Source organism: Humulus lupulus, chromosome 1, assembly GCF_963169125.1.
Source record: "Humulus lupulus chromosome 1, drHumLupu1.1, whole genome shotgun sequence".
Lineage (NCBI taxonomy): Eukaryota > Viridiplantae > Streptophyta > Magnoliopsida > Rosales > Cannabaceae > Humulus > Humulus lupulus.
This window is the reverse complement of record NC_084793.1, coordinates 17,389,124-17,408,577: the sequence shown is the minus strand read 5'-3', so window position 1 is coordinate 17,408,577 and position 19,454 is coordinate 17,389,124. Positions and strand designations below refer to the sequence as shown.

The 19,454-nt window shown below is 35.0% G+C and overlaps 2 protein-coding genes across 2 annotated transcripts; one reads left to right on the top strand and one right to left on the bottom strand.

The window, feature by feature from the left end:
* The first annotated feature begins 11,874 nt into the window (after positions 1-11,874).
* On the top strand, positions 11,875-17,592 carry LOC133787613 (uncharacterized). The gene is made up of 14 exons (XM_062225558.1): positions 11,875-12,236; positions 13,796-13,907; positions 14,791-14,903; positions 15,306-15,428; positions 15,532-15,731; positions 15,831-15,906; positions 16,051-16,137; positions 16,262-16,342; positions 16,433-16,465; positions 16,606-16,659; positions 16,764-16,805; positions 16,914-16,992; positions 17,084-17,154; positions 17,244-17,592. Exons 1-14 carry the CDS (start codon positions 12,060-12,062, stop codon positions 17,313-17,315), a joined length of 1,320 nt encoding a protein of 439 aa, XP_062081542.1. The 5' UTR covers positions 11,875-12,059; the 3' UTR covers positions 17,316-17,592.
* On the bottom strand, positions 17,438-19,221 carry LOC133787629 (uncharacterized). Its single transcript, XM_062225559.1, has 4 exons — positions 19,006-19,221; positions 18,677-18,777; positions 18,189-18,446; positions 17,438-17,924 (listed from the first exon to the last, which is right to left on the bottom strand). The coding sequence occupies exons 1-4, from the start codon at positions 19,142-19,144 to the stop codon at positions 17,754-17,756; spliced, it is 669 nt and encodes a 222-aa protein (XP_062081543.1). The 5' UTR covers positions 19,145-19,221; the 3' UTR covers positions 17,438-17,753.
* Positions 19,222-19,454: the final 233 nt, after the last annotated feature.

Sequence of the window (19,454 nt, the reverse complement as noted above, 5' to 3'; positions counted from 1 at the left end):
CAACAGAAGGGTCGCGGCATGGGGAGGCTGGGCCTCTGATTAGGGGCGGGCCGCAGCTCTTAAGGGTATTTTTGGTCTTTTGGAGGTTTAAGGTGCGGGGACTTGACCTAGGTTGCTCGAGATCGATTCCTCTACCATGCTTGGTGGAATTGGATGTCCCGAAGGCTAGAACTTGACCTGGAAACCCTTATGCATTTATTATTGATGGAATCCTTTATCATGGTTGTGACTAGGTGTACGCTTGGGCTCGGAGCAGGATCGTGCTCGGGGGTCGTCTTTCTTAATCAAAGACTTGGAATTAAAGGTAAGAAAACTGCACCCGTTTATGTGGATAGGTTGGGACTAAGTGTTCCCTATATTCGTATGCACTGTTATATGATTGTGATAAACCATGTGAATATATTGGGACTAAGAGCTCCCTATAATTGTATAAATGTCATAAGGTGGTATTATGCCATGGAGGACATGTGATAAACAGCGTAAGAGTGCCAGAATCAACACTTGCGCACAGGGCGTGACTCAGCCACTGGTAGTTGAGGATAGCTTATTAATCACTGAGCTCGGTTGAGCTGGCCGAAGTCAGTGGATATAACACTGAAGGCGGCCTAAGTAAGCCGAAGACAGTGGGTTAAATAGAGGGTGCGACCTAAGGGTGCCGACCCTGAATATTGTGTAATGGTTATGATAAATTGTTGATTATGAACGTGATTATTGTTGTTTATCTGATGAATATGATATGTTGATTACCTGGATGACAAGTTGTTATTGGTCGATTGTTATCACTGAATAGGTGAATGTTATGAATTGTTGAATAATTGGTTATGCTTTGTAGAATAATTGGTTATTGATATTGTTCATGCTATGATATTATGTTTTCTTGCTGGGTCTCGGCTCACGGGTGCTACGTGGTGCAGGTAAAAGCAAGGGTAAGATGAATTGACAATGGGTTGGAGAGCTCTGGGGGCGAGGTGTACATTGTCAGCTACTCGGCCGCCACGATCGAAGGTTTGTACAGGAGCGGAAACCTAAAATGTGCATTTTGCTATTAGAGTGGATTTGATTATTTATAACATTCGGAAATTTTGTAATTATGTCATTTAAACCCTGATTTGGGATCCCATGTATCAAACATTTATTTTAATGAAAATTATTTGTTATAACCAAAATCTTTTAAACCTAACATGTTTATGTCTTTAGATTCACATTTTAATTTAAATGACTTGATTAGCAAGTCTCGCACTATTTCAAACACACAGTATAACGACCTTGGTTATCTAGGGCGTTACATAGACCATCAGCCAACCTAGGTTGTAGACACCGCAGAGAGACGAGGAGATCTAACGCCGGGAAGCAGAGTGTCGTCGACCGACACATCAACAAAGCCTCTCGGCCAAAGCCTTGTTGGAGCCCGAAGGCAGACCAGTGAAACCCCGATCGAGAGGAAGACTAGGCGATGGCTAGGGTTTCGCAATACCCTATGTGAGAGAAAATACAGATAGAGAGAATAATCAACGTGTGTAATGTTTGAGTGCATATTTTAAGTGCACATATCATTATTCAAAATTTAAATATATTGATAAATTTAAATCACATTGAGCACTTTTATTTTATCATCACTTATTTTGCTGCCAAATTCAAACAATCTAACTTTCAAAAATACCCAAAATAAACTAAGAGAATTAAAAAAAACTTGGTAACAAACTAAAATATCCAAAATAATCCTAATTAGATCATAGATATCAAATCTTATCTTCAATAATATAAGTAAAAAATCTAAAACCATAAAATAAATTCTAAATAAAAAAAGTTTCCTAGCTTTCTGGAAACTAAAACATCGCAATGCTAAATTATCGAATTCCATAAATATATATTACCACATTTCTCACGTAATGCAATATATTTAAATTGGCTATATATAAATAGTTAAACTTGAACCCTTATAATTCAGAACCTCTTTTATTCTCTTTTTCTTTCATGGCTCAACTTTATATATACAATTACAAAACATTTATATATATATATGTGCATGATCAGTGCTGATGATATAAATATTTCTTTTTGTTTAAATTTTTCTTTCTGTTATATTTTCCAATAAAATAAATTCTAAATAGTATCCAAACTAAGACCAACTACCATACAAAGTATACCAAAGAATGAATCATAACATATTGATAGCAAAAAGAATATTCCAATTTAGAATTTGGATTCTTGTTTAATTAAATCATTCCCCATTTTGAAGTATATATAAAGAGAATCAAGTAATAATAACGCACTATCTACTTATTGTCTTAATTTCCCTTTATGTATTATATATAAGAGTGTTGTTATTTGATATCTTAAAGTGTCTAACACCGACCACACGAGATGACACATCATAATTGGTTAGCGATACCTCATAATACTTATTAAATTCACATATGTGGGACCCACATATGTGGGACCCGATATTGAATTGTACCAATAGCAATACACAGCATCCTTGTGATGTTGGGCACCACTGGTACCCCTTATCAATTATTTATATATAATTGCTAATTAAACGTTGCTATAATAAGTAAAGGTTATTAATTAGTGCAAGGTGGTCAAAATATATATCCTTAATTAGTTCATGTATATTAATTATGTGCTTATAATTAATATACATTTGCTTAGTTTTAAAATTATAAACAATATCTATAATTTTAATAAAAACTGGTTCACTATTTTTTAAATATATATAATAGAATGAATTGTAGTTTTATAGTATATATAAATATTTATATCAATAATCTTTACATATATGGCATATAAACACAACGTTGAGATAGATATATATATATTTACATAGCTACATATGACATATATATATAAAATATAATAATATTTTAAAAAAAAAATAATAGAAATAAATAAGAATAGAAAAAATCATAGTGTAGAAAGTAGTATACATGCATCAATTATTTTTAGTTTCTAATGTATCTCGCAACGTCCTTTGGTGAATTTGATGAAGAAAAAAAATATCAAATCACTTGATAAAAAACAAACTATCACACAAATTAATAAGATAAAAATATGATATGAATGTCTTTATTATTTTTAAATAAATGTGATTTAATTATTTAAATTATCATAAAATATCTTAAAAATATCATATTTTAATAAATTAATTAATTTATTTTTGTTTAAGTTTATGTTTGTTCTAGATTTTGAATTTAGCACTGACAAAATATATATATATATATAATATGTTTAATATAATATTAAGTTTAATTAAATTTTATTTAAGTTATAAAATGTATGATTTCATTATTTTTAAATAATTATCATTGTAAAATATCTCAAAAATATCATATTTTAATTTGTTTAATTATTTATTTATTTAAGTTTAAGTTATGTTTACAATCTACCGTTAAATATAAGAATATTCTGTTAAAATTAACGGAAAAAAATAAAAAACCATTAAAATCAAGAATTTCCGTTATCTACACACTTTTTATACAGAAGAGATATGTACTAGGTAGGTTTAACTAGCTTTTCGTTGTTTTAAAATTGTAAACATTATTTATAATTTTAATAAAAATTAGTTTTTTTTTTAATATATATATATAATAGATTGAATTATAATTCTATAATATATATAAATATTTATATCAAAAATTTCCATTATCTATATATTTTTTTTTATTGAAAAGATATTTACTAGTTGTATTTAACTTGACCATGCACAAATATAATTTTTTTTATGTATAATTATTTCTAAAATAGTTTCTAAACACACTTAAAACTATCTTTAAAGGCTATTTTGTAAAATGATCAAATAAAGATCATTTTATAAAATTACATTAAAAGAATCTATATTTACCAATTACTAATATATCTATACATAAATTAGAAATTATTTTTGTTTGACTTACGAGTAATTTGTCGATATATCAAGTCGAAGATCAATCTTTCTTTACTTTTGGCTATCAACAATAACTCGAATTTTCAAAATGAACTGGGTATACTCTTTTATGGTATTAAAACTTTATCATTTAAAGTAGTCTGCGAGTACCAAACAATTTTGGGGTCAATTTTGTTCTCTTTGTGAGAAAAGCTTAATTTTGTCCTGTTGTTCTGTGCTGCTTGTTCACGTTTTGAATGGCTTCATCCAGTTCTCAGGCCGAATTGGAAGAAGAGTTTGGGGAAGTATTGCTGGAAGATGAGGAGGTGGGTGGACTCTCGATTGAGGCGGTGGAGGAAGAGGAGGCTTTCGATGTACGGTGGTGTTTGGTGGGCAGGTTCCTCAATGCGGGGATCATTGACACACTGGAAATGCAACATATGATGGCTTTTCTGTGGAAGCCAGGGAAGGGCCTTTACGTGAAGGAACTTGGAAAGAATCTGTTTCTTTTCCAATTTTACCACGAAATTGATATTCAAAGGGTTATTGCCGGAAGCCCTTGGACATATGAACGGAAACAACTGATTTTTCATAGGCTCCGGGAAGGTGATAACCCACGTATGGTGGCTCTAAACCGACTGGACCTTTGGGTTCAACTATTTGACATACAACATGGATTTCGTTCGTTTTCTGTCGTTCAGAGCATCGGCAACTATATAGGAGAGTTTGTGGAGTCTGATATTAACAATTTCTCTGGGGTGTGGCGTGAATACTTACGAGTTAGGGTGGCGGTGAACATCACCATTCCTTTGAAAAGAAGAATGAAGATCCGGAAGAAGGATAGCAGTGAATGGTTCTCGGTTAATTTCAAGTATGAATCGGTACCCACTTTCTGTTTTATATGTGGTATCATAGGTCACTCTGAAAAGTTGTGTGCCCGATTATTTGAGATGCCAGAAGAGGAAATAGAGAAGCCATACAGAGTTTTCATGAGAGCGGCTCCGCGTAGACAGAAAAATCTTATAGGCTCGCAATGGCTTCGATCGGGGCGAATGGATGATCAAATGGAGATTAAGGGGTCTGGTGGTACGGTGAATATTCATGGTGCTCCAGGCGGAATAGCATCGGTGTTCTCTGAAGGAAATGCTACGGGCTCCGCAGGGGGTCGAGATCCGACGCCAAGAAAGGGTGGCGCTCTGGCTATTCCAGGTGGGGGTGTACGGCGGACCATGGCAGGGAGTTCGTCGGGCAAATTGACGCCAAGAGGCGTTACTGGGCGTAATATTCGGGATACAGGAGTGAATGGGCATATTGTAACAGATCTGGAACGGAATATTGAAGGCGATCTAGGCGAGACCCAGGGAGTAATCACGGGTGCAATTCGCGAAGATCTGGCCGAGGTTCATGGAGCTGTTAATGCTGCGATTATTGGAGCAGATTTGGGTGCAAATCATGCCAATTGTGGGCTGGAAACGGGTGGGGTGAATAAAGCATATTTAGTCGTTGAAGGAGACCATTTAATGCATGGAGAGAGAAGAGGAAGTCAAACCAAAACTCAGTTTTCTTTGCCAGCTGGAGATGACATGGTGACCGACTCTTGTAATGAGGGCATATGTATTCTGGACCCTAAGAGGCGGCGGAAAGAGTTGGGCCTTGGAGATGAATTTTTGGGCCATGATGGGGAACAAATTCGGGCTGGACTACATGGTTATGACAAGGAATTGGGCTCCAATTATGACAATGCAGTGGGCTTGGCACCAGAAAATGACAATATGAGTGAAACTTCAGATTGTGATAATATTCAAAAAAACGTGAAAGAGGCGGGTACCAGTGTTTGGGCCCGCCAGTCATTATGAGTCTGTTAAGTTGGAATTGCCGGGGGCTTGGGAACCCACGGAGTGTTCAATTCTTAAAGGAAATTGTTTTCCAAAAGTGTCCCAATGTAATTTTCCTTTGTGAAACTTTTTTTAATAAAAAAAAGATGAATGTGATCAAATGGCAATTGGGTTTTGAAGGAATTTTTGTTGTCGATGCACATGGGCACAGCGGTGGTTTAGCTATGTTATGGAGGAAAGAAGAGGAGGGGAGGCTCCTGAGCTATAGCAACAATCATATTGATATGGTATTAAATTTGGCGGATCACCCAGAATTTCGTTTAACTGGATTTTATGGAGAACCTCATCGCCATTTACGCCAAAATACTTGGAGTAGACTCCGTCAACTTGCTAGCGCTTCACTGTTGCCATGGTGTTTAATTGGTGATCTTAACAACATTCTTTATCAATGGGAGAAAAAAGGAGGCCGTGCTTATCCCAGTAGGCTCATTAGCGAGTTTCATGATGCGCTTGTTGATTGTGGCCTTAATGATTTGGAACTAGTGGGCCACCCTTATACATGGGAGCGTGGTAGAGGCACTTCCAATTGGATTGAAGTGAGACTTGATCGCGCACTCTTTTCTCAAACTTGGAGATCTATTTTCCCTGGCGCTAAACTGGTCAATGTAGAGATCTCGACATCTGACCATTCTCCCATTTGGTTGGATCTTGCGTATCGGAGGAGGGATCCTTTTGTGAAGAGATTTCGGTTTGAGAATGCCTGGGTTAGAGAACCCATGTGTCGTCAAATTGTTCAAGCTAACTGGCTTAGCTACCACACGGTTTCTCTCCATGATAAGATTAGGTGCTGCAGTACTGCCCTTGCTGAATGGGGTAAGGATATCACAGGCAATTTCAAAGAGCGTATCAACTCTTGTAAAAGATCACTTCGACAACTTAAGGGGTGTAGAGATGAGGAGGCTATCCGCCGCTATCAGGAGGTTCATAGCTGCCTTTTGGAGGTTCTTGAGCAGAAGGAGATATTCTGGCGGCAACGTTCGAAGCAACTTTGGTTACAAGCAGGTGACCAGAATACCAAATTCTTTCATGCTTGTGCTACCACTAGAAAGCGAAATAATCATCTCGCTTCTCTTAAGAATGACCAGGGTGTGTGGGTGAATTGGGATAATGGGTTGGATACAGTTATAGTTGACTACTTCAGGAACATATTCTCGGCCTCACAGACTAATTGGGAGAGGGTGATTGACTGCGTCCCAGAGAGCATCAATGAAGAAATGAACATGGAGCTACTTGCCCCGGTGGAGGATAGTGAAGTGAAGGAAGCATTGTTCCAAATGCACCCTGATAAGTCGCCTGGGCCAGATGGATTCAATCCGGGTTTTTATCAGAGATACTGGGACATTGTGGGCTCAGATGTGATTCGGTTAGTGCATCACTTCTTCATGTTTACTGAATTCCCAGTTCATCTTAGTGATACACATATTGCTCTTATTCCAAAAAAGGCAAAACCAGAATCCATGGGAGATCTTAGGCCTATCGCTCTCTGTAATGTGATCTACAAAATTGTCTCTAAAGTTGTTGCCAACCGTTTAAAAAAGGTGCTCCACCTTATAATCTCTGAGACTCAGAGTGCTTTCATCCCAGGAAGGCTGATAACAGACAACATAATGGTCTCCTTTGAGGTCATGCACTACCTGAAAAGAAAGGCTGCAGGCAAGGAAGGATATATGGCACTCAAGTTGGATATGAGTAAAGCATACGACAGGGTGGAATGGGGCTTTTTGCAAGCCATATTGAGAAAGATGGGGTTCAGTGACCATTGGACCAGACTGGTAATGCGATGTGTGAGCTCAGTTTCCTATAAAGTCATTACAGGATGCCATGAGTTGGGGCCGATCATTCCTAGTAGGGGTCTACGACAAGGGGATCCCTTGTCACCATACTTGTTCATTATCTGTGCAGAAGGATTCTCAGCTCTTATCTCAGAATATGAGAGAAAAGGAAAATTACACGGTTGTAAGGTAGCAAGAGGGGCGCCCACTGTATCACACATGTTCTTTGCAGATGATAGCTACTTGTACTGTAAAGCTACAGAGGCATCGGCTAGAAATGTGATGGAGCTGCTACATCATTTCCAACTGGCATCGGGTCAACAAGTGAATCTGAGCAAATCTTCTGTCTTTTTTAGTATGAATACGGAGCCTACTATTAGATCCAATATCTGTTCTATTCTGAAGGTGACAGAAGCTGGGGATAGTAGTACATATTTGGGGCTACCCAATATCTTGGGTAGAAATAAAAATGCTATTCTGGGCTTTCTGAAGGAGAAGATGAGGAAGAAGATTCAAAGCTGGGAGGGAAAACTCTTATCTAAAGCTGGTAAGGAGTTATTACTTAAAACAGTGGCACAATCATTACCAAGCTATGCTATGAATGTGTTTTTATTACCGAAAGGGTTATGTCGAGAGATGGAGCAGTTGATGGCCAGGTACTGGTGGAAATCTGCCTCTAAGAACAGCAGGGGTATTCATTGGAAAAGTTGGGAGAAGTTGTCAACTCACAAATCGAAAGGTGGTATGGGCTTCCGAAACCTGCATGATTTCAACCTAGTGCTTCTTAGTAAACAAGGTTGGCGCTTACTGTGTCGACCCCATACTTTAGTGGCTAAGATCTATGCAGCAAGGTATTTCACTGGAGGTAGTTTCTTGGCTGCAAAGCTAGGTAGCAACCCCAGCTTCATTTGGCGTAGCATCATTGAAGCTAAGGAGATTATTCAAGCTGGTGCGAGGAGACGGGTTGGGCATGGGACATGCATAGATATTACACAAGATCCCTGGTTACCATGTACAGCTAACCCCAGAGTCAGTACTATCCACCCTTCTTTGACTAATCAAAGAGTGGCTTCTCTGATGACCACTGGGAGGATTGCCTGGGATGAAGATTTGATAAAGGATATGTTTAACAGTAGAGATGCCCAGCTTATTTTAAGCATTCCTTTAAGTGCTAGTCGCCAGGAAGATACATGGTTCTGGGCTTTTGAGTCCTCAGGGCGTTTCTCAGTAAAGAGTACTTATAAATATTTGCAACTTGGAGAGAATATGGGGATTCAGACCGACCAGGAGAGTATTTGGAGCAAGATTTGGAAGCTGCGTGTGCCTCCAAAGGTTAAAGATCTGCTGTGGCGAGCAGCTTCAAATTGTCTTCCCACTAAAGCTCAGTTGCGCCTGAAACATGTGGATATTGATGCCACTTGCCCTCTGTGCAACAATGATCGTGAGTCCATATCTCACTGTTTAGTGGAGTGCCCTATAGCTAGGGCCAGTTGGAACCGCACAGGTATTGGAGTCAACACTCATGTGGAGGGTACTTTTGCAGCATGGCTGACGTCTGCCTTTCAGTCTCATGATGGGGATCAGTTGAAGGTCATTGCTATGATATGTTGGGCACTGTGGCGCGTGCGGAATGACAGCGTGTGGAAGGCTAAGCAAGCGAGAGTGGTGAGTGTGTGCAATTTGGCTAAGAATACACTGTTTCAATGGACTAAAGCTCAGGATAAGTTGGAGGTTCCTACTGCTGCTTTCTTGACTAAAGATGATGGGGCAGAAAAGTGGACAAAGCCAGCAGAAGGTGTGATTAAAGTTAATGTTGATGCCGCTCTGTTTCCGGATGAAGGAAATTTTAGCTTTGCTTGTGTTGCACGCAATGATCAGGGGCATGCCATAGAGGCCATTTCATGTTGTAAGCAAGGGGAGACGACCCCTGAAATGGCTGAAGCTATTGGGGTAAAGGAAGCTTTGAGCTGGATTAAAAGGAAAGCATGGAATCAGGTTATTATTGAGACTGATTGCCTTACTGTGATTCAAGCTCTTCGAAGTTCAGTCGCAATGGACTCTTACTTTGGGAGTATTATTTCTGATTGTAAGAGTTTATGGAAGGATACGCTTATTTCTATTTCATTTGTTAAACGATCTGCAAACTGTGTTGCTCATGCCCTCGCAAGAGCATCCCGTTTGGTAGCTGATCGTGTTATCAGGAGTGGTAATTTCTCTCCTGCATTGCTTGATGTAATGTTGAAGGATATTTGCTAATAAAATCCTTTTTTCAAAAAAAAAAAAAAAACTTTATCATTTAAATTTTCAGGTATTCCTATCTTATACGAGTTACAATAATAATAAAGCGGCACATACTTCAAATAAGCTTATAGTTTGATTGAATCTATTCCTCTTCTCTACTTATTTGTAATGTGGTCCCTTTTCAATATTAGTAGTGATTAAAAAAATAAAATTAGAAATAAATATATTTTTTTAAGTTAATTTGTGTGTATGTGTCTGTGCGCATGATGACAGTACATGTGCTTTTAAATTGGAATTGAAAATTTCCTAATATGTCACTATTATAAAATTAGACTTTTTTACTATTTTTTTTTCTTAATATAGTGTGGTTTTTTAGAATAACGAGTAGCGCAGTGTAACTGAAGAAAAGTTCACGAAAAAATGGCACTTTTTATATATAATTATTTTTCAAAATCATGTCACATATTTTTTATTAATCAACAATATAATTAATGCTAAAAAAATTAAAAATAGAAATAATATAGAAAGATGTAGCATTTTATTACAGATTTAAAAAAAGAGAAAAAAATTGAAGTGATTTTTATTCCTCAAATAATTGTGTAGAAGCATATAAAGGGCAACGGCATATGCCACAATGATCAATAATTCGCATTTTCACCATAATTCTTCTGACGGACGATGGTTCTCGATGCGTGCACTCCCACATTTCATCAACTCATGGGAAAAAAACAAAGACAAAATAAACCAATAAATACTTATATTCACACACACATATATACAATACAAGAAAAAATATGACTTAACCAAAAAGTAAGTTGTGTTAGGAGCTAGCTAGGGGCCCTCAATTTTAGAAATATATAAAGATTTTCTCTCGATCTCTCTTTCTTTTTTTTTTTCTTTTTCTTTAGTGTTTATGTTATTCTACTTTTGAAAATTTATTAGAGTTTTGAAAGGAATAATTCATAATTAATGGATTGTAAATATCACTTTTCACATCTATAATTAGATTTTATACTTTTCCTCCTGAAATACGCTATTAAGACCTTCTGATTACACTAATTCCATTAAAAAAATTCAACTATATATATGACATGATGTTTGAGGCATTATTTTTGTAAATAATATCGAATAGTATTATAATTTTATATATATACTCCTGTATAGGAGTGTTCGTGGTGCGGTTAGTGCGGTTTTTCTCTAATTTTTTGGACCGCATCACATATGCGGTTTGAACAATTTTCTAAACAGCAACCCGCACCGTATAGATCTCAAACCGCATAAATTGCACCGCAAAAATGCAGTGTGGTGCAATTTTGGCGGTTTATACCTATCGCCAAATAATTTAACAATTAAATATTATAATTAAGAAAAATTCATAATAAATCTCATAACCATAGAATGCTTAACAAAATAATTAAATGTACAACAAGCTAATAAACTTTAAGTAAAACAATAAAAATATAACAAATTAATAACAAATAAAAAATGTAATATAAAAGTAAATATTATTTTAATTTAGGAAGAATACATTTAAATTGAAGTATAATATGTATTAGCATCCTATGAAACATTATATTTCTTTCTAGATATTGTGTATATTATATTATACTATATAAATATTTATGCATTAACTTTAAATGTAGTCAAATTGAAAAATTAATATATATAATGATGCGGTGCGGTGTGGTTTTAAACTGTATTTATAAAATTTAAAATTGCAAACTGTATCGCAATGCGCGACTTGGCAAACATACAAACTGCAACCACACCGCGAAAGATTCTAAACTGCAAATTACAATGCGGTGTGGACGGTTTGTGCGGGGTGGGCGGTTTTATGAACACCCGTAGCCGTATATACGGGACATGGTACATTTATCACAAGTTTGGATTATTTTTTACTCTACTACCTAAGAATAAGACAATGAATTCAATCAATGGTGGTCAGTCATTTCAATTCATGACCTATGCCAAGACCGTGTATAGGAATTTTTCTTCCAAGGACTTTAAAGCCAAGGCCACATCACCTTTTATAAAAGAAATAAGTCAAAAAAAGAAAATTAAAGCAAAAGAGAGGGGGACATATATACAAATATAAAAAAGTTTTTGAGAGTTATACATATGAATCCTTTATGGCTATTCAGTATATAACTGCTAGTAGTGGTGGTTATTGGGATATAAAGTATTATTTATCAATTAATTATATTTGGGATTTTTTTTTGAGAAAATGTTTGGGATAAAGGGTAGTGCAGACTGGTAGTGGGGTTGAAGAAGAAGAAGAAGAAAGTGGTTATGGCTATGGAGAAGGGTAAGGTAAGAGATTTGGGTCATCTGTATGTGACGATATTTCTCTACTTCTTTGGAAACATGGCTATGATTCCAGTCATTACAGATGTGACCATGTCTGCTCTTTGCCCTGGTCAAGATGAGTGCTCTTTTGCTATATACCTTACTGGGATTCAACAAGCGGTATCAACTCTTTCTCCCTCTTCTTCTTTATTAGTTTGTTTTTCTCACTAAGTTTCATCTTCGTTTTTACAATGATTCAGTTACTTACTTTGGGTAAACAAAGATATTTTTATATCCAAATGAAACTTGTCCATATATCTGCAACTAAATCTGTTGGATTTTTTTTAAACAAATGGTTATGTTAACTTACTTTGGGTAAACAAAGATATTTTTATATCTCTTTATACATATTAAATAAATGAAACTTGTCCATATCTATGTAAGAAAACACTATGCATTTAATCATCTTGTTTGTATATGGAATTATGCTCACGCCTTCTTTTAAATCTGTCCTAATTTTTTTAAACAAATGGTTATGTAATAATTATTTTCTTTTTCTTAACTTCTAAGTATACATGACTTAAAGTTTAATTAAGAACAAATTAAACTACCATAAATATTATAGGTATATGTATATGAATTATTCTTTTGTTGAAGTTAATAATGATGTAACTTTATATATTGAGTCAAAAAGCTTAGTTTTGATCGATTAGAGTTAGAAAACCTTCGTGAACGAGTATTTTTTTAATAAAAAAATAAATCTTTGAAACAGAATAACCACTTTTTCCAGTTTAGTCTCTTTTTACCACATATATCATCGAAATATCTTGAATTATATATATATATATACATATAGTTATAGCTAGCGAATTTGCTTACGTAGGAAAGTCACGATTAATGTGTTCGGAACTAAAATTCAAATCCACCAAATCATGGATAAGTGATCAGGTTTTGTCCTGCACTTATTTAATCGAAATATATTCTGTCGTTATATGTATAAAATATATTTATATTACCTTATTTTTTTAATTATTACAATGTTAGAAACTATATACAAAATAGAATGGTCCCCACCCCAGTACTCCCTGGAATAATACATGAATAATATAATATACGTGCTAATTCTCTCTTCTTCTTTTTTGATGAAAATTACTATGATGATGTGCTTAATTTATTGCAAATTAAATCAGCAAAAGATGTTCATTTTTTCAATTTAGTTAAACTACTTGAAATCATATCATTAAAAGTAAATTGCATGCAGGTATTAATTAATAAAGTTTAATTATGATCGATCTGTTGTCATTTTAGGAAAAATAAGCTAGGGAATATATTTTCTCACCAAATCACACACTACTTAGAAAGTTAAAGTTAAAGAACTAGAGAACCCCTTTCTTACGAAAAGTAAAAGATAAAGGTCTCTCTTTGAATGATACAATAGTTGAAAGTGAGAAAAATATCACGAAAAGAAAATAGGGAAATATTTTGACTTGAACCCTTTATTTTCCTTTTTCAAGAGAGTTAGTTGTCCTAGAACGAAATGATATTATAATTAGAAAAGTATACACGTATATATACTATACTACTACTATTACTACTAATACTACTTTAGAGCTAGTAATTAATAATGTACCATATATGACAGTTTTTTCTACATAAAATTTCTATTTCATTACGTATAATATATATATATATATATTGATATGATAGGAATAATACTAATGGTGATGATGATGATATAGATAATAGGGCTGGGAATGATGGTGATGACACCCTTGATAGGGAACCTATCAGACAAGTATGGCAGAAAATCTCTACTCACACTTCCATTGACGCTCAACATTATTCCACTTGGTATAATTTTCACACCCAATGTGCTCTTGTGTGGACCTCTCTATACATGGTATATATGTATATTTATGATATATAAATGCACACACAGTCACAACACACACATATATATATATATGTGTGTACAAGTCCTCTCTTGTTATTATAAGCCTTTGAATATGGGATTGGACCACATTTAATCACTCATTATCAACCATAACAATCCTTTTTGGCCATCGATTCTTTTCCATATTTTTTGGGCAATATATAATGGTAGCAGTGATGTATGAATTATAGGTTAGTGTGTCTCACTTTTTGGCAAAGCTCACTATCAAATCCATATTCATGCACTTGATGATTATTTTATTGTATTCACTAATTATTATTCTAAGCGCACTATTTTTGTTTTTATTTGTAAAGGTTTTTTTTACACGTGCAGAAATTATAATATATTTTTTTTTTATATGATGATATATTTTGTAATTTTAAGCGTTTAGAAAATTCTGAATATTTACGATGTCAAAAAAATAAAATTCAAAATTACTAATTATATGCAAATAAAAAATATATATATAAAAAGTAAGTACTGTGTAAACTGACTGTTTAAATTATGTTTTCGAGACTATAAATCATTTAAAAATTTCTGAAAAATAGTAGAATAACTGCTGTAACAAATCACCCAATAAAAAAATTTGAGATATAATGTCTACACATGTCGGTAAGGAGAAAAGTAGCGCCTTACTATTATATTTAATGGATTGGTTTGACTCTGACTCACCCCCACCAAATGATATGAATTTAGTAGTGAAATATATACATATTATTAAATATCAATTGATATGACTGTTAATTATATCTGAACCATTAACTACATATTCTAATGGTTTATAACTAATTTCTTGAACAGTGATTCTGGCGTATAGCCGAGCCACTAATTTCTATTATGCACACTATGGGATCAGAACTCTAACTGCCATGGTTTGTGATGGCAGCACCATGTGTCTCGCTCTTGCATATGTGGTACTTAACCCACTTCAACCTTTATTGATTTCTAGTCATTTTTATAGGTAAAGCAAACAAACAAACAATGACATTTGAAGTTTTGCCAATATGATGTGTTTACTTATGATTAAGGAATGAGACCACTGTTTACTTATTTAAACTTATTCTTATGTGCGTGAAGTTGGGGTTATTATCATTTTTACTGCTTCCATGAAATTGATGTACTGATTTTTGTGGTGTAACAAAGATTATCATTAATCCAATTGAAGATGAAATTGATTATTAGTCAAATCTAATTTCAAGTCATTTTGATTAAGTAGAAATAAATGCACCATATATCAAATTCTAAACTAGTATACTCTTTATTTGATGTACTGATTTTTGTGGTGTAACAAAGTTAAATTGAACTTATTACTACAGGCAGACAATGTTTCGGAGCATAAAAGAACCACAGCATTTGGAATTCTATCTGGTGTTACTTCAGCTGCTTATGTTTGTGGAACTTTAGCAGCTCGTTTGCTCTCCACTGCTTCAACTTTTCAGGTCTTTTTTCTTACTTTTTCCTACCTAACAAACAAGTTCTTTTGTTATATGTATATCTGTACTGTTTTAAAGAAGATTTTCACATTTGAATGGGGTGTTACAGGTTGCTGCAGCAGCAACTATGTCTGCAGCCGTATACATGAGAATTTTCCTCAAAGAAAGCTTGCCTGATGAGGAAGGCTTGTTGCAGCCTATCTTGAAAGATCAGCATGACATCGAAAATAATGTTGAATCATCGACAAGAACTCGGGTTTTTAAGAACCTTCCAACTCTGCAAGATCTACTTTGCTTGCTGAAGATTAGGTAATGGTATTTGAGCTTAGTTTATAAATATTGATCATCTAAAGAGTGTTCCATTTGATTTTTCTTGTTTATATTCTTAACAAATACACTCTGTTTCAGTAAGACATTGTCACAAGCAGTAACCGTTTCCTTCTTCCTTAGTCTTGCTGAGGGTGGCTTTCAAGCTTCATTATTGGTACATTTCTATCTTCAAGTTGATATGAATGGAAATGAACTAAGAATTATAGGTTTTTCATCATTCTATTACGATACCTATTCTTTTGTCTACTTCAAGAAAATCAAATCAATGTTATAATGAAAAAATTTCTTTGCCATACAGTATTTCTTAAAGGCTCGTTTTCGGTACAACAAGAACCAATTTGCTGATATAATCCTCATAAATGGGGTTGCAGCAACCATTTCTCAGGTATGTTCTATAAGTTTGTATAATAATATAAATATATACACCTCTCTGCTCTTACAATCTTTCATTTCAATTCAACATGGCTTTGATAATTTTTGTTACATTACCATTTGTTATTCTTCTGCAGCTATTTTTAATGCCCTTGATTGCCCCAGTTATTGGAGAGGAAAAGTTGCTTTCTATAGGGCTCTTTGTGGCTTGTATAAATGTATGTACTTTGCCATTAGTAAAATCGCTCTCTTTGCCTGTTTACTTTCTGAATTAGTGCTTAACCTTTTCTTGTTTCATTTTGGTTCAGACTTTTGTTTTCAGCTTAGCATGGTCAGCTTGGGTAATCCCTCTTAAACCAAATAATAATAATAACAATAAAGTCTTATTATTTTCCTTACAATTATAGAACATTATTATCTGCCAATATGAGGGTGTGTTTATGTGCTTCATTAAAGAGGAGACTTGTTCAAATATGTGCAGGTCCCTTATGTCATCTCAGTGTTTGCAATTTTTTCTGTCGTTGCAACCCCAACAGTAAAGTCATCTATTACCTTTTATCTTCAGTAAAAACTGTTGTGCCATCATCTAGATTGAGTTGAGTACTAATAACTTTCATGAAAATCACTTGGCTCACGTAGGTGCGCAGCATTGCATCCAAACAAGTTGGCTCTGGGGAGCAGGTAGTTTTAGCATTATTTCATCGTAATGAATTAAGGGTCAATGCTTTTCAATCGTGTATATATATACCCTAAAACATTTTAGTTAAGATATAGTAAAATTGGTATCAGGGGAAGGCTCAAGGATGTATTTCAGGGATAAGTTCCTTTGCCAATATCATTTCTCCGTTGATTTTTAGTCCTTTGACAGGTAAGGAAAGGAAACCACATATTTATTTTATGTTGGACTTCTAATAAGATAGAGATGAACTAAAGATTGACTTTTTGTCCTATCTATCCAGCTTTATTCCTATCCGAAAGAGCACCATTTTATTTCCCTGGTTTCAGCATTATGTGCATTGGCCTTGCCATGGTAAGATATATGAGTTTGTACTTTAATTGGAAGCAATTTGCAAGTGTTTTTTCTCTTTAATTTGTACATATTTACATTTTTCTGTACAGATGATTGCCGTCATTCAAAGTACTATGATCAAACCTGTTCCCCACATATCAAATCAGATAACAAGCGCATAGAAGATGAGTAATGAGAGCATGGATTCTCTTTCTCTGCTAGTCATATTCCTCTGGAATCTCTAATGAAGTCGAAGGAGAAGACAAGAAAAGTAAAAACATAAGCTAATGAGATTGACTAGGAAGAAGTAAAAGTTGGCCACTTCAATGGCCCCCGACTGCATTATATAATTCATGTATACATATGTTTTGCACAGTGTTAGAGCAATGACATTTAAAATCCAGTCCGCAGAGAAACATGTAAATTATCTATTACTAATGGCTAGACATTGCACTATAAGATATTTCTTGTATTAATAGACAATATTGAATATCTAATACTGGGTTTCAAAAGGGAAACCCTGATAGTGAAAACTATACATGAGAAACTGAGCTAAAAGTTCCAATATACCAATACAGAATAGACAAGAAGTACAAACCCCAATATCAACAACCCCCACCTTACTGGATGGGAAATATGTCATCGTCATCCTCTTCTATCTCCATATATTTGAAATTCATATCTTCCCAACCATTACCCCTGTAACTAAAACTCGGGTCCACATAGCAATTCATCTCATGAAACAGGTTCAAATTATCCACAAGCTTGTGAAAAGCACTGCATCCACAACACTACAAAACAAAACAAAAAACAAAAAAAGAGTTTAAACCCATTGAAGCTACCAACACCGACTTCTTTTACAACAAGTTATTAACTTGCCTACTCAAGATGCCCCTAATGAGAACACCATGATGACTAAAAAGAAAACTTTACAGCATTACAAAATTATACATATATTACATGGGCTAACCAATAAATAACCACAATGGATGTCAAATTCACTATTCCAAGACCACAATCATATCAAAGCAATCCTACAAATCATGATTACCTACCTGAACAAAGACTGTTCCATCAGTATATGCATGGGGGTTGATAGCCCGCGTGGTCCTTTGGCCGCAAATGTTACAAGTGAAAGCCACAAGCATTCTACGCCGTGGAGATTTGGTGAAGAGAGACCATGGGAAAGTAGAAATGTTTTCTGTGCTTGATTCTTTCAGGGTCTCATCAGGAACAGGGGGACCTTCCATACCAGAACCAGTCGTCCACCCTCTTCCTGTTGCGGCACTTAGCACCAATCCCATTGCTGCATCCTGAAAAATTCATAATTTTGTACAGAAAATCTTAAACATGGGAATTTGATTAAACCAAAAACTAAACAATTACCCCAATTTGAATAAGTTCAGGAAAAAAAATTCCCACTTTTGTGCAATACTGACTAAACAATTTCATATGTTCTGCTGTTTCGCTTAATTTCTCGGCAACCAAATGATAATAATAATAATAATAACATTAATCTGTAAACTAAAACGAGGAAGCATACCTTTGAGAATGGAGACAGGGAAAGGTTGCGATTACTGAGAATCGGGACACTTTTGGAGATGTCTTTCGATACAAATTCAGGATCGGCTTCATTATCATGACCTAAAACCCCAAATTCAACGACTATCAATAACGAATATTGAAATTAATTTTCATGAGAGAAAGAGATCATAAGAAATTTCATATATTGCATAATCTTTGAATTCAATCCTTTATATCAAATTCCAAAAATTTCAATTCCAGGATAGTACCCAATGGAGCAAAAGATAAAGAAAACCAGTATACATATATAAATATTTGTGTAACGAATAGAAATGAAAAAAAAAATACTTTTTGAGGCGAGAGAGAATTGAGCAGGTCTGGAGGGGAACGAATTCTTCCTGGGAAAGAATATTGGCAAGGTCGAAGAAGAAGCAGATGAAGACGACGTTGTTATTGCAGCGGAACAGGGGTTAATCATGGATTCCATGGCCAAACGATTTTTGAGAAAGCTGAGATGACTCGGTGAGTCCGTTCGACTCGTTGCCACTATGACATTGACAACTAATGCACTTGTAAGAAAATATCAGAGGCTGCCTAGTCGGCTGGGCTGAGCTGGATTGATTGGTACAGCCCAATTTGAGGCCCATATGGCCCGAAAATAAAGGCCATGCAACTGACGAACCTGACCCCAACAATTGCGAGCATCCGACAGGACTAGCCACAAATATTCTGTTTAGTCTATTTTTTTAAAAGGTAATTCATCATAAAGGATCAAATAACCTCACCAATGAGGCGAG

Coding starts and splice junctions, on each gene's coding strand:
- LOC133787629 (XM_062225559.1), bottom strand. CDS start 19,144: ATGGAATCCATGATTAACCCCTGTTCCGCTGCAATAACAACGTCGTCT. Junction 18,778..19,005: donor ATTCTCTCTCGCCTCAAAAA/GTATTTTTTTTT, acceptor TTGGGGTTTTAG/GTCATGATAATGAAGCCGAT. Junction 18,447..18,676: donor CCCTGTCTCCATTCTCAAAG/GTATGCTTCCTC, acceptor TGAATTTTTCAG/GATGCAGCAATGGGATTGGT.
- LOC133787613 (XM_062225558.1), top strand. CDS start 12,060: ATGGCTATGGAGAAGGGTAAGGTAAGAGATTTGGGTCATCTGTATGTG. Junction 12,237..13,795: donor TTACTGGGATTCAACAAGCG/GTATCAACTCTT, acceptor ATGATGATATAG/ATAATAGGGCTGGGAATGAT. Junction 13,908..14,790: donor GCTCAACATTATTCCACTTG/GTATAATTTTCA, acceptor TTTCTTGAACAG/TGATTCTGGCGTATAGCCGA.